Here is a 14,323-nt window from a genome sequence, read left to right as displayed (position 1 = left end):
AATCAGCAGGGATTTCTTGCAAACTACTAGAGAACGGTTCAAAGCCTCTAAACAAAGATGGTCTTCAACATACCGAGCTGTTCACCTGGGGAACTCATTGCCGGAGGACCCTGTCATAGCCAAAAGTATGTATGGATTCACCCGGAAAATGGGCAACTGAATGGAAGAAGAAAATCATCATGGATTATTTGAGTGCAGGGGCATCAAACGCTGCCGAGGTCCCTGAGCGGCAGCGAGCTGGCAGCTGGTAGGACGCCCCGGGGAAGTATCGCTGGACGGATAAACTATTCCTGTGATCTTCCCTCGGCGTTCACCACCGGCTACATTTGGAGACAAGATGTTGGGCCAGACGGGCAGTGGGCTCGACCTGCTGAGGCTGCTCTCGTGCACGGAGAGGCTGAGTTAAAGACACCACGTAACGCAGAGCAAGCCCTCGACAGTAAATCTCCGTGCAGACCTGATTTTAAAACCCACTGTGCATCTCGACCCCATCCCACCGCTGCGTGCGCGCACAGGGATGGACGCAGCCCATCCGAACCCATCTGCCTTCCTGTGATTTCCCCTAAAAAGAAAAAATAAAAACATTTGCAGTGGCTGGGCCCGAGTCGGCTTCCTTTGCAGAAGGCAGTGCACCATTACAGCTGTTATGGTAATTCCTCCTCGCACTTTCTGCTCAACAGGTTCGCTCTGTTGAAGCGTGTCGCTGCGATACTCGCAGCCATGTATATGCAAGGCTGCGGTTGGGGCCGAGGAGACAGGAAAACCTTGGTTCCCACAGGAAACGCAGCCCGGCCTCTGGCAGGCGGGGAACGCACCTCAAGGACAGCCGGGGCCTGCCAAGCTTTACACCTCCCTGCAACTGCCCTTTGGGGCTGCAAGCAGAGAGGGAGGCGAAGGAGATTTTGCCACATGACGTGGAAAAAGATTTCCAGCTAGCCCAGGCCTCGGTGGCGGTGCATAAGGGGACACAACGCCCTGTGGAGGGCTCGCCACCAAGCCTGGGCTCCCTTTTTCCCCCCTCAGAGCCCCATAGGAGGCGGGGGGGGGTTTCCAGGGGGGGATTTTGGGGCGGGAGGGCGCAGGGCAGCCCCGGGGAGAGCCACCCCATGGGCACCCATGGGTCGCCCGTGGCTGGCGCCTCCCTGCCCGCCCTCACCCGGCAGTGCTTCGCTGCGGCCGCCCCTCCGCCGGTTTTTCCTGTCGGAGAAGGGAAGGGGGAGCTGTTTTCTCCCTCCCTCCCTCAGCTCGCCGTGTATTTTGCAGCCCTTTTCACTCCTCCTCCTTCTCCTCCTCCCTCCTTTCTCCTCCCCTCCCTCCCTCCCTCCGCCCCGGCTATCTTTGTCTGCCTCACAGCCGAGCCCTCTCCCAGCCCCGCCGCGGCGCTGGGCGTCAGCCCCCACATGCGACAGCGGGGCCGGGGCTGCCACCTCCTGCCGGTGTGACCGAGCCGAGCCGGGCTGGGCCGGGCCATGCCCGGGCTCTGGGAGCACCCCGAGGCTGCCACCACAGCCTGCCGGCCCCGGCACCGCTCCTCTTCCTCCTCCTCTTCCTCCTCCTCCTCCTCCTCCTCCGGCCGCCGCGCCATGGTGTGAGCCCCGGGGACCCTGCGGGACCCCCAGCGAGCTCGGAGCCCCTCCGGGAGGCACCCCCTTCCCCCTCTCCTCGGCTCCTTCCCTCCCTTTCCTCCCCTCCTTCCCTTCCTTTCCCTTCCCCGCCTGCCTTCACCTCCCTCTCCCCCTCCTCCTCCTCCTCCTCCTCCTCCCACCACCCATCCATCTATCCATCATCCCCCCGCCAACCCCTCCCAATGCTGGAGAGTTTCAACCCGGCGGGGCTGGGGTGAAGAAGAAGGGAAGGGCAGGAGATAAAAGAAAAAAAGGAAAAAAAAAAAAAAAGAAACAAAAAAACCCCAAATAAGAAGAGGAGCCCCGCGCCATTCACGGCTTTTTTTTTTTTTTAATATTTTCGGGGAGGAGAGGAGGAAAGAAGGAAGGAGTGTGGGGGGGGGCGCCGCTGTTATTTAACGCCGAGAGGAAACAACAACAAAAAAAAATAAAAGAAAATCAAGGAAAAGAAAAGGAAGAGACGGGAAAATGGCGAACGATTCTCCTGCGAAAAGTCTGGTGGATATCGACCTGTCCTCCCTGCGGGTGAGCTCCGGGGCTGGGGGCGGGCAGCGGCCCGGAGGGGCCCGGAGGACCCCCCCCATGATGGGGGTCGAGGGCCGGGGTCGGGCTCCCTGTGGGGCCGGGTGGGCGTGCGGGGAGCCCCCCGGAGGGGTGCTGGAAGGGTTTGTGGGGGGCTGAGCCCGGCCCTGGGCTGCTTTCCTTTGTTTGCATGCGTTGGCATGTGCGGGGAGAAGCAGGGCGCAACAGCTGCACGCCGCCAGCAGCGCAGCACGCCTGGCTGGGGCTGTGGCAGCAGCCATCGGCCGGCCGAAACGTAACCCCGCTCTTGTTTTTTCCTTCCCTCTGCCCTCCCCCCCCCCCACCCTTTTCCCCTCTTTTCTAGGACCCCGCCGGGATTTTCGAGCTGGTGGAAGTGGTTGGCAATGGCACGTACGGGCAAGTCTACAAGGTTTGTGGCGGAATTTCGCTCCTGGCTCGCCGGCGCTGCCCACGGGGCTCTGACAGGAGCCGTGGCCTTGGCCTTGGCGTGACGAGTTGGCCGGCCCTTGGGCTCCTGCTTCGCAAAAAGGGGCTTCAACGCCTCGCCCGGCACGCCCCCGAAGCGATGGAGCAGCCCTGGGTGCCCCCAGAGAAAAGGCCGAGCCGGGCGGCCGCTGTCAGAGCGTGGCCGAGCCCTAGAAATAGCTCCCGGGGCTTCTCCCGAATCGCTCGGGGAGCCCTGACGGGGAGCTGCTGCCGCTGCTGCGGCTCGAGACAAAGGCACCGGCCTCCCCCGGGGTTGTCACCCGGCTGCCTCGCTGGAAAACCCTCGGAGCAGCGAGGCTGAAGGGGTCCGGGGCGAGCGGGGCAGCGGGGGGCACGCCACGCCGGGCGGCGATCAGATAAGCGGGGCAGATTGGTTTGGTGAGAATGAGGATCCCCAGAATAACCTGTTCGGCGAGTGGATGACTTTTAGAAAATAGAAACGGGAGAGTGCCCATGTGGGTGTGAAACTCGGCGGCTTTGCTCCTTTTTTTTTTTTTTTTTTTTTTTTTTTTTTTTTCCCTTTTTCCCCTTTCCAGCGTGCAAGTCAGTGGAACAAACAAATCCCGAGATTGCATGACTTTGCAGCGAGTGGCAGCTCCCAGGATGACTAATTATTCACACAGCCCTAATACTCGCAGACGGAAGGAGCTTGCCTTAAACTAGAAACGCAGGGAGAATTTGCAGAGGGAAGGCGAGATAACTGAAAGAAAGGAGCTCGATACCCCTAGCTGCTTGTTTTTTTTTTTGTGCTGATAAAGAAGGCGGTGTCATTTTTAGGGCTTCCCTGATGGTGAGATGCTGCTGGGGCAAGCAGCCGAAGCACTTCGGTGTGTCTTCTGCGAGCGAAACACATGTCAGTTTGTTTTGAGGGCGTGAACCTCAGCCTTCGGGACACAGCCCGGCCCCGCAGCGTGCATCTCGGGGCTGGCAGGGCAGTGGCCAGGCTGCCCCGCTTGGCAGAGGGCTGCAAAACCCTGCACGGCTCCCAAAGTGGGTTGGGAGCTGCACTTTGACACCACCCGCCCGTGCTCAGCCATTTAATCTTTATTTATTTTTTTATTATTTTTTTTTCCCCTGCAATCCTTCTGCTCCAGAGCTTGCGTCACCCGCACCCTTCATAGGAAAAATCGCAGGGCGTGAATGTGTGACTTTATCCCCTCCTGTTAATTATTGCAATTTGGCGCATTGTTTCACGGCTTACTGGCTAATGCTTCGGCTTAAGTAGCAAAGTCCTGCTTGGCTTTAACTGTCTTCAGCCTGGAAATTGTGAATTTCGCTCCCTTGACGCGTGGGGCAGCTCTCGGGGCGAAGCTGCAGGAGGAGCAAACCTCAGCGCACGTGCTTGTGGATACGGAAGGGCCGGGAGGTTTTGGGGGCAGCTCCTGCCTGGCCTGTGCCACCAGGCTTCCCCTCCTTCCTCTCAGTTTCGATAGTGGCAGCACGGTTTCCTCCTGCTTTGTAGCTGGAGGCGGGGGTGAAGGAAATGGCTGGGGAGGCTGCCAGACCCTGCTGGGGGGGCAGGTGCAAACGTCAGGATGCGCGCAGCCGCTTGGTGCCCCTCTGTCTTTGCTTCGCATGCGTTTGCACGCGAGGTGTGGACGCCTTGCAGGGCTGGACGTAACTTTCTTCTCGTGATTCAGGCTCGGTTTTATTCTGAAAACCAAAACAGCTCCGAAATGGGAATGCCAGTAGGCCCTGCAGTGGCGTTTGACTATTTGCAGCCACTGTGCTGCCGGGGAAAATCCCTCCAGAGCCACCAGAGGCTGCATGTGTGCCCTGGGCGGGCTTCGGAGGGGCTGAGGGAAAAGGCCAAGCCTTCCTCCCTCTCTCCCTCGAGCCCCTTTTCGGCGTCGGTGTCGGCAGCGGCGCTGATGTCAGCCGGGCGCTGGCGGCAGGATTGGCTGGCTACCTGCCACCGCGGGGAGAGGGCATGACGTTATCTCCGGGCTTATCTCTTTGTCTCGCCGCTCGGCACCCCGGGGGTGCCCCGGCCCCGCCGGGGGTCTCCTTCCAGGTGCCGGGGAGCAGCACGTGGGGTGATTTTGGCCTTTCTCCGCCTGGGTTGCGCTCGCTGCAGGTGGCTCAGGGGTGTCTAGCGGCGTGTTTCTGGGGTTTCAGCCATTCGGTGGGGCACGAAGCTCGAAAATGCGAAGTTTTGGGCTGCTCTGCTTCCAGTCCGCAGCGCGGACGTAATTTTCATCGTCCTAACCCCGCTGGTGTGTCAAGGAGCCTTGTCAGCGCTGTGTGACAAAGAAGACGTTACCCGGAGGTGAATCAGGGCCGAAATGAGCTCCGTGTGCCCCCAGGACAGGAGCAGCCCTCGTGTGATTGTACCAGAAAGCTCAGAATTAGGGCCGATGCCCCCAAATGCCCCCAGCGCAGGCCGGGGTGGCTCCCCAGGAGCCTCGCAATGGTTAACTCGCACTGAGGGCTCCTTGTGTTGATTTACGGAGCAGCCTTCCAAAAGTGCATGTAAATGATGCATATTGTCTAGCTGCTGGCTCATAAAAGGAAATGATGTCAGATGCGATCGTTTAAATGCTGATTTGAAAATAAATTAAAACTTGGGTAGATGTTTTCCCACGCCGAGGACGCCCTGTTGCTGCCTGGCCTGTAAGGTGGCCGCGTCGGGGGGCAGGGGGACAGCCCAGTGCTCGCTGTTCTGCACAAACTCGGCGGATTTTATTTATTATTTTTTTTTCATTTCTCCCTTCTCCCCGTGCTTGCTCTGGCTGCTAAAGGGCCCTCATTGTGGATTGAAATGATCTGGTTAAACACCAACACAATTCCAGCCTTATCACTCTGAGGGCAAGCCGTGCCGAGGAGCGCTGAGGTCACTGCCTGCCAACTGCTCCTCTTCCCTTCCTATTTTGCAGGAATTCTCTCCCCGAGTGGGAATTTACTCTTGGAGAAAGCAGGGAGGGCCAGAGGGTGGCTGGAACGAGAGTGGAGAGTGGCATTCCTCTGGGTCCTGTGGTTAGCTGCAGCCCTTAACCCCCCCCTACCCAACCTTACCCCAAATTTGCTGAACTTCTGATCGGTTCCCATCGCTTGAATCCTCCTTAATTAAGTATACATCAGCCAGGCAGGTGGCCAGTGGGGATTACTGATATTTATTTTTATTAAAAAGAGAAAAGAAAGCGACCTGCCAATTGTGGGTAACCACATGTCCCTCTCATTCTTCCTCCCCCGGTCCATCTGTCTGTTTGTCAAAATGTCTTTTTTTTTTTTTTTTGCACCTTGTGCTAAATCCTGGGGCAGGGACCCTCCGTTAATGTCGTTAGAAGGGGCCTTTGTGCAGTGCTTGGAGGTGATGGATGTAACAAAATGCAACCCAGAGTCTTACGCTGACTCCTAGGGATTTATTATTATCATTATTATTTGCTGTAGGAAGATCCCAAGGGGGATCCCATATTAGAAGAGGTGTTCGTTTCCCCGCCTTCCTTCGTTGTGTAGGTTTTTTAGCATAAAATCCTTGGGCCAGCAGGCTGGCTGACGTTCCTCATGTGGTGTGCTGTGTGTTTGTGTGTACACACATCGTGTTCCAGCCGTTTTCCTTTCCATTGGTGCTTTCTGTTGCAAGCGCGGTGTCAGCCCGGCGGTTCGTCTACCTCCTCTCTCGGGATACGTTTTCCTTGGAGAAAAGTGGCATTTTTGGTTTCCCCCGTTGCACATTTCTGGCTGTACGCTCTGGCTCCTCCAGAAGCGTTTCTCCTTGCCTTTGGCTGCCGTTGGTATTTCGGCTCAATAGCAGCGACTCGCACAATGGGAGCCTGCCTGTAGTCAGAAGTTACAGTCAGATCCTTATCTGCGGCGTTATTTCGGGTCCCCGTCCAGCTCCCGCTGGGGCTGGTGGAAAGAATTCAACGCACTTGAACGAGACGTGGACTTGGGAGGGGATCTCAGAGCCTTGCACAGGGGGTTTCTTAGCAAATACTGTAGGTTTGTAGTGTTACGGGTCCCTGATTGTTCCTCGGATCGGCACAGGCTCAAAAATAAAAGATGCTGTTGGTGCTAAAGGGAATCAGCTGCAGGAAGGGGGAGGGAAAAAATCAACTGTGCAAACTGCTTGGGAGCTGTGAGGTAACTTTGAATGTTGGAGACACAGAGATTTGCACATTGCATCTCGGTATTACTGTCAAAGTGTATTTCCTGCCTCGGATGCAGCGTGAAACAACTCACACAGAGGCACAAAGTATGGCACTGATCACAGAGCAGCCAGAACCTCTGCGGTTATCTGTTTTCGGCGTGAGAGCAAGGACAGAGCAGCTTTCTGGAGGAGGAGTGATTACAGGCTGGAGACACGATAGCCCCGCAGACAGAGCAGTCCCTGGGCCCTCCTGGGCTTTGCTGTCCCGCAGCCAAGTGCAAGCTGCAGCTCCCAATGCAACGAGGAGCTGCGATTTGACCTCGGTGGCGTTGGATTTAATTTGCTGCTGATGGGGAAGGCCGGGAGAAGCAGCACTGAAGCAGCCTGAAAGCCCAGCGAGCGAGGAACGGAGATGCCCACGCTTGCAGAGGACCTTGCATCAGGATCAGGTGGACGTACGGCTGGAGTGGGCTTCTCTGTTTTCTGAAGGGCGTTGGCTTCTCCTGAGGGTTTTCCCATGTCCTCCTCCTGCTCGATCTTGCATCGTGCTGCCAAGCAGAAGACCAAACACATGGGAAAATCCGGAGCTGGGAGGAGACGGTGACACGGCTCGGAGGAAAGCAGCCTGGCTGAAGGTGAATTTACAGCGGGAACTGGCTGCTGATGAAGGAGATGCTGGCTTAAACGCTGAGGATTAGTAGGCAATGCGTACCTGTGGGAAACAAAGGCAGCGTGGAGGAAACTGCTCAATATAAGAACAAGACAGCTTCGTTGTCAATAGAAAGACATTGTAAATATGCATATATATTATGAAAGAGATCAGTCTTACCCATGGCGATCGAGGAGCCTTCTGCTTTCGCTAGCCAGCCACGCTTTGGACTCCTGCACGTTGAAGGAAGGTTTATTTACACGCCTTGTTGTGCTGAGGAGACCTGCCTCACCCCACCTAGCCGGGCTGTGTCCGTGTGCCAGGACGAGGGATGTCATCCGGGGGAGATGGTTCAGTGCTCCTGGCGAGGTGCTTCTCTCCCAGGCACGCTGCACCTCCCTGGGTTGCCCTGCCACCGTAGCTGCTGTCACTGCAGGCATTCAGACAGGACACTGCAAGTGCCAACAAGCCCCGAGCAGCCTGCCTCGTCACCCAACCCGCTGCTGTGGTAAGGCTCCGCGCCTGGATGCAGTCCTACAGGTATTGGGATGCTTATCTGCTGTGTCCCCGTCCCCTCCCTTTGGAGCTGCCCCATCGCCTGCTGATAGGAGCTGCTCTCCGTGCGGGGACCCAGGGCTTCGTGCCGGTGCCTGGAGGAGCTGCACGGGCTGGAGATGCGTCCTGGAGGCAGTGCTGCTGCTGCTGGAGGGGGTCCACGCTCAGCTGGGATCAGCAATGCGACTGCTGGGCTGAGGGGATGAGCCCTGGCCACTCTTCATCTTCCTGCTGTGCCTCGAGTGCCCCCTTAGCCCCAGGGGGCTTCTGGCGAGGTCCTGGTACCCCATCACCTTCACCACACCACTTGAATAGGCAAAAGAGCGGCAGCAGCTTGACATTCTTGCAACAAATCTGATTATTGGTAATCATTCGGGTGCTGCCACCACAAGAGTCCCGCTCCTGCTGGTTTACCTCAAAGCTGGCGCGTTTCTTGTTTGGAATTTTTGCATTTGGAGCTGTTCAAGATTGCTGGAAATCTTAAAAACACAGCAGCCAATTTGAGCTAAGCTTCGGTAGTTTCAATAGCTTCTTCCTAGGATTTTGTGAGAGTGGCTGTGGGGGATGACAGAGGATAAAAGTTCGCCGCTCCGATTTAAACAGTAAGCTCAAAGCAAAATAAACCTCCCTAAAACCTGCCCCCTGCACTTGGAGCCATCTGATGGTTCGGGGTTGTTTTGTTTTCAAAACCAGGAAAGAAAAGCTCAAGGTCCTTTGACCTTAACGTGTTACAGTAAAGTGTTCTACCCCGTGCTTGTTTCTGTGTATCTTAAAGGGTCTGGGCCCCAGGAACACGATGGTAACTCATTATTTTCCTTATTTTTCTTTTGGGGGAATTGGCACAGTGGTGTCTGAATGTCCTGACGAGGTATTTCCTGAGTGGAAGCTCTAATTGCGTTTCTTTTGTGCTTCCCGGCGAGCAGATAGTGCTGTGTCTCTCCAGTTATTTTACTGATAGGCAAAAAAACGCATTCAGCAGGGCGAGCTGCAGGTGCACGTGTCCTGTCGCTCATTTACAACTCGGTCCTGTGCTCTAGGGCTCGTAGTGGAGAGAAGCAGGTCAGGCGGATGGGCTCTGGAGATCACCGATGTTAGGATGAGGTAAATTGCTATTTACACGACTCTGCCTGTGCCCGCTCATCGTAGTGGGAACCTAGGGTCTGAAATGTAGGTCTTGTAGATGTCTGAGGCTGGACAGAGTGCCCCTGCCCCATGCCACGCACGGGGTGGCTCCCGCTGCCTGCCCTCAGCTGTAAGCAGCAGGATCTTCTCTGTTTGGATGAATTACGTTGTTACAGAGAGTGCATTTATTCCGGGTTACTGTTTTACAGGACAGAATTACAGAAATACTCCAGCTCTTTTGATGGTGTTGATAAGGGCTGTAATTAAGTGCCTGACGTCCAAGCAGTGTTTTTCAAAGGTGTGCTTCTTCTCTAAGGTATCCTTTCCCATCCAACCTGTTTTGTTTTTTTTCTGTCGTTGTATTGCTTCTCTGTAGCTGCAAGCTTGCCTAGTAGAATTGAATCTGGTTGTGAATCTTATTTTTAAATGCCAATCTGTTGTAAACCCGAGTATCTTTTCTCTAATTAACACACTCTTTTTGGAGGCAGTATCCTTCATGTTCCTGCAGCAGCTGCAGCAGACATTCCCAAACTGTTTGAGATTTCATATTCCCTACCATTTGTTAAAATGAACCATGAATTGCATGGAAATCTCCCTTACAAACACAGAAGGAAGCGGAGCTCTCCTGTGCTTCTTCCCTGATACTCAAATCATCCCCTGCGCCTTGCTGCTGAGCGAGGCTGTGGGAGGGAAGCACCATGGGGAACTGATGCTGTGTGGCAGAGGTAGGATCCAGATCTCTGGGCGTGAAGGTCCTTGCTTTAATCAGAAACCATCCCTTCTTTGCCTTAACCATAGCTGAGGTCAGCTTTGATGCTTGCCCTGGCCGAAGAGAGGGAGGGCTCTGGGTGTTGGCATCCTGGTCTCTTAATACCCCTCCGTGGACAGGGCTGCGTGTTTTTGGGCATTGAGCAGGAGGACTTCATGCTGAGAGCCTCGTGGTCCCCCTGTGTGCTTTACCCACGTTTCGCAGTAGGATCGCTGCGTGCTGCCTTACAGACGGCGGGTTTATAGGTTTAAGAGGCCTTTTTGCAGGAAGCCCTGAGCTGAATTGCTCCCATTTAACTGTGCTGCTGTCTGTGCAGGAGGTGGGGCAGGTATTAGGATATTTTACCATGACTAAACATCAGCGTTAATACCTTTAAAATTGGTATATTGACGTTTATGAGCAGATACCGCATTACGGTGATAGCTTCAGGGGCCTTCTGCTGTTTATGAGAGCTCTTGGTTGATTTAGAAAGCAAATAAATACAATTTGAAAGCCACCCTAACACAATCACGCATGCTAAACTGAAAATGCAAGGCGATGCTGCACCCCAAGCCTGTCCCACGCTCCTTATTTTAGCAGATTAAGCCCTTAGCTCCCTCCTTTCTTCCACCTGAAACCAAATAAAACTCTCTGATCTTACCTTGGGGGTCCCGGAGAAGTCTTTGCACGGTGTCCTGTGCCTTCTAAGGGTTAAATCCTGGAGCGATGACAAGTGGATGTCGAGGACATGTTTGAAGTCATGTGAAAGAAATGTGAGTTTCTAAATAACTTGAGTGTTAAAAGAGATGGATGGGAAAAGCTTTCCTGAGCCTTTGTGGAAGTCTTATATGGCAAGGAATGAAAATCTTTAATATTGACCTAATTTTATTTGTATTTAAGATCAAAGAGCTCTTGTGAATGAGCTGCTTGTTTTATATGTCACTGGCTTTATGGTTTTATGAATGGCTGGAGGCAGTAAATCAGCCCTGAGTAATGCTACCTTTCCTTAGGTTTCCTCTGAGGTAATGGAAGAGTGCTCTGGTTTCCTCCTCAGGAATAAAAATATATTAGTTATCGACCGGACTTCTTTCTGCTTAAGTTGCTGAGTTTGGAGATGCTTCCTCACGCGCTGGGTGTGGTGGTAGCGCTTTCTATGTGGTTTTGGGAAAGGAAAAGAGAAGTGGGCAAGGGAACCAGCCCACCAGATCTAAGGCCTTGCCTCCTTCAAGGTGGCACCCAGGATGTGACTTGGCAGCGTCTTCTTCTTTTGCTGCTGTTACCTCCTAGCATTTGGATAACCTGATTGTGTCAGCGTCTTCTCATGCTATAAGGAAATAGATTTTGTGTACCTATGGTGCTGTGTGGGAAAGGGGAAGCTTAGGAGGGGAGTCTTGCTTTGTGCTCCCCAGCAGTAGGATTCCCTATTGCAGAAAGGAGAAGGGAAGGTTAGGCAGATCTCTGAAACACCTTGGGAAGTATCTGGTTACTTCCCAGGTTACAGGGAGATGCTTGCCTTGCACAGAGCTGTGCTGAAAGCACCCCGTCTCTGTAGCTCGGGTAGGAGAAGATGGGAAAAGGAAACGTGAACTGCGTGTCAGGCCTGTAAAGACAGCATCACCTCAGTTCAGAGCTCCTTGGGAGTGCAGAAAGGAACCGAGTAGCCTTGGGTATTGAAATGTCACAACACTGTTCATGTCAGCTCACTGCTGGGCGGATACACGTAAGAGAGGAGGAGCTGAAACTCTTGTTGCCCGTGTGGGTGCTGGAAGAGCCTTCCTCACCTCTCTGCATGTGGCTGGTGTGCCTCGTTAGAGCGGGGGGTACCCGGTAAGCAGGGAGTCTCATAAAGCCACTTGCACTGCTGCCCTTTGTCAGGAACTGGCTTTTTATCAAGGCTAGCTGAGAAGCCGAGAGTGTGTTTGCCTTCCAAGAACTCCTGGTTTAAAGCTCCATTAATTGTATGTCAGTTACCATATGTGTTATGATAATAAGGAAGGGTGGAAAGGACTAGATTTATTTTGGTAAACATTTCACCTAGTAAAAATTTAATAGCTCGTCCGCCTTCGAGGGCTGTTCCTTTTTTTTTTTTTTTTTTTTTTTTTAATGTGTGCAGATTGTGCTCGGGGTATCCAGCAGCAGTTCTCAGCGTTTCCCAGAGAGCCCAGCTCATAACCTGACCTTGCTGTGCTGCTCCCGTGGGAGAGGGATGGGGCTGTGCAGGGATGCTCGGTCCTGGGTTTCTTTGCAAAGCACAGACTGGGTTTGCCTCTGCCATGCCGGAGTCTGTGGGTTTCTTTTAATAGTGCCTACGGACAGTTTTGAAAGATGATAAAAACAGCACGCTGAAATGACTAGGGACTCGGGTCTGAATCACAGCCATCAGCAAAACCGCCTAGTTTCGGGAACCTTTCTGCACGACGTCAGAAAAAGTCTTGTGAGGGCCCGAGCCAGCCTTCTTTTCCCCAAATACTCGATTTCACGATTAGGATGTTACGAGGGAAATGTTTTGAATGTTTTTGCTGTCGTAGGCCTGCGGGAATAATGTTCTTCACCGATTATGCAGGCTGTCTCTGAATTCATAATTTAAGAGGTGTAAATGTCATTTGGGAGAAAAACAAGTGCAATGGAATAAGGGTATGGTAGAGGTAATCCTTCTTATCGCAGTGTTTAGGTGTGTAAAAGGTATTATTTTCTAGAAATATCACTTCTCAGTAGTGCCTCATGTCTTAAAGATTTAATCTTTCCTCCTAGGATGAGTTTTCTTTCCTCTGTTTGTCTCTTTTCAAGAGGTTTGTCTCCCTTTGTGTGGCTTGTTTTGTTCTTCTCACCCTTCCCTCATACTCATCTGATGTGGGTGAGTTCCTCCTGCACTGCTCCCTTCCTCTAAACTCTACACTCATCCTTTGCATTTCATTTCTTCCTCTGGGCTTGTCTGTGGCTTTCTTCTATTTTCTTTTCTTTTTTCGGTACCAAAGTAACTAACAAATAGCAGGGGTATAGTTAAATCCATGTGACCTCTGGTACTGGCTGCAGCTCTGCCAATGTGAGGTTTGTTTGTTTTTTCATTAATGTGTTTCTCCACATGCATTCTGCACCTCCTTTAGATCTTTTTTCTTGCGGTTTCTTTTTACCCTGGCTTTCCAAAGAAATGAGCCTTTTAGCCTGTCCTCCACAATTTTTCAACCTCCTGGCTGACTTGAGCTGGTGACTTGGTATGGGGTGGAGGCCTAAAAACCTTACAAGTTTCACCAAAATAGGTGATTAGGTAGAGAGGAGTGATAAACCTGGCTACTCTTCTCTTACCTGTGCTTTCTGCTAGAGAAAGCCCATTAAACAAACCCCTTCTTTAAAGGGGATTGGGAAAACCTGCGCCAGGCCTCAGGCCCAGCCTGCCCGCAGCTCTGTCAGCCTGTGTGGAGGGACAGTGGGGTCGCAGTTTTTGCCTGCCAGCTGAGCCAAAAAGTGAAGGAGCACGGTCTCCTGCTCCCACAGGGGTCGGATGGCAGTGTCTGTCACCGAATTTGGGCTGGGGGGGTCACTGTGGCCTTTGTCCTCATTGCTGGAGGACTCAGGCCTTGGGCTCAGGCCTTGGGCTCCTCAGGCGAGGGTTGGCGGGATGGGGCTGAGGATGCTCTCTCCAAGGGCTTGAGGCTGAATGTTTTTAGTGCTGATTGAAAGGCATCAAAAGTCTTTGTCTAGACAAGTCAGGCTGCCCCTGGCACACGCTAAGTCCCTGCAATTTAAGCCTGGAGCCCTGTGTGTGCTAACCTCGGGCCTTAAATCCAGGGCTCGACGAGCCCCCCGAGCTGGTGGGGGACGAGCTGGGGGTTTCTCTGCATTCGTCTCTGCTGCCATCACAGCTGGTGCCTGCCTGCAAAACTGTTCAGGAGCAGCTGTAAAACGTGGATGTTCTTTCTCTTGTCAGCTCCTGTTTGAATAGGGGCTTTTTCATGACACATGCTTGTTTACTCATGTTTCTCTTTTAAGGAAAGCAGTTAAAGCAGGCAATAACCACCAGCAATTCAGTGCTCCGTTAAGCATGTAATAAACCAAACCCCAGATCCCTCGGTCTTGAGCTGTCCTTTGTTTTCGCGATTTTGGGGGAGGAGGGGAGGCAAGGCGGCACAGCAGCAGGACAAAAGGCTTGCGCGGCTCGCCTGCTACGGGCACCGCCGTACTTCCCTGCCGAAAAAGAAGCTCACCATCAACACCTCACCTTTGCTCTGCCCCCACGATGCAAACCAGCGATGGCTTGCGGAAAGGAATGGGAACAAAGGATTTTTTTAAACCAGTTTGTGGATGGGCGTTTAGGGCAGGTGTCTTGCAGACTTCTGGGAAACTCTGGATGTGAAAACAAACCCAAAACACAGGACCTAGTTAGCTCCAGACTGCCCCTTTCAGCCTCCAGCCCTACCTCTGCAATCCGTCTGCTCTTTTGCAGAGAGAAAGGCTTCGTGCTGCTTCTCTGCCTGCTTCTACAAAAAAAGCATTTCTAGAGGAGAGCT

At 53.3% G+C, this 14,323-nt stretch overlaps 1 protein-coding gene across 8 annotated transcripts in view; it reads left to right on the top strand.

Moving 5' to 3' along the window:
• Nucleotides 1–1,307: 1,307 nt before the first annotated feature.
• Nucleotides 1,308–14,323, top strand: part of MAP4K4 (mitogen-activated protein kinase kinase kinase kinase 4) — a 134,368-nt gene continuing 121,352 nt past the window's right edge. For 4 of the 8 annotated variants that reach the window (XM_082758839.1, XM_082758834.1, XM_082758836.1 and 1 more), the window contains exons 1-2: nucleotides 1,308–2,150; nucleotides 2,512–2,577. In XM_082758839.1, the coding sequence (XP_082614965.1) occupies nucleotides 2,094–2,150; nucleotides 2,512–2,577 (123 nt within the window). In that variant the 5' untranslated portion in view covers nucleotides 1,308–2,093. The remainder of the gene's footprint in view (nucleotides 2,151–2,511; nucleotides 2,578–14,323) is intronic. The other 4 variants (XM_082758835.1, XM_082758832.1, XM_082758838.1 and 1 more) reach the window with 2 other exon arrangements.

The sequence above is a fragment of the Aythya marila genome (genome assembly GCF_965140915.1).
Source record: "Aythya marila genome assembly, chromosome: 1".
NCBI classification, from domain to species: domain Eukaryota; kingdom Metazoa; phylum Chordata; class Aves; order Anseriformes; family Anatidae; genus Aythya; species Aythya marila.
The sequence above is the reverse complement of the archived record's forward strand: the minus strand, read 5'-3'. Positions and strand labels throughout refer to the sequence as shown.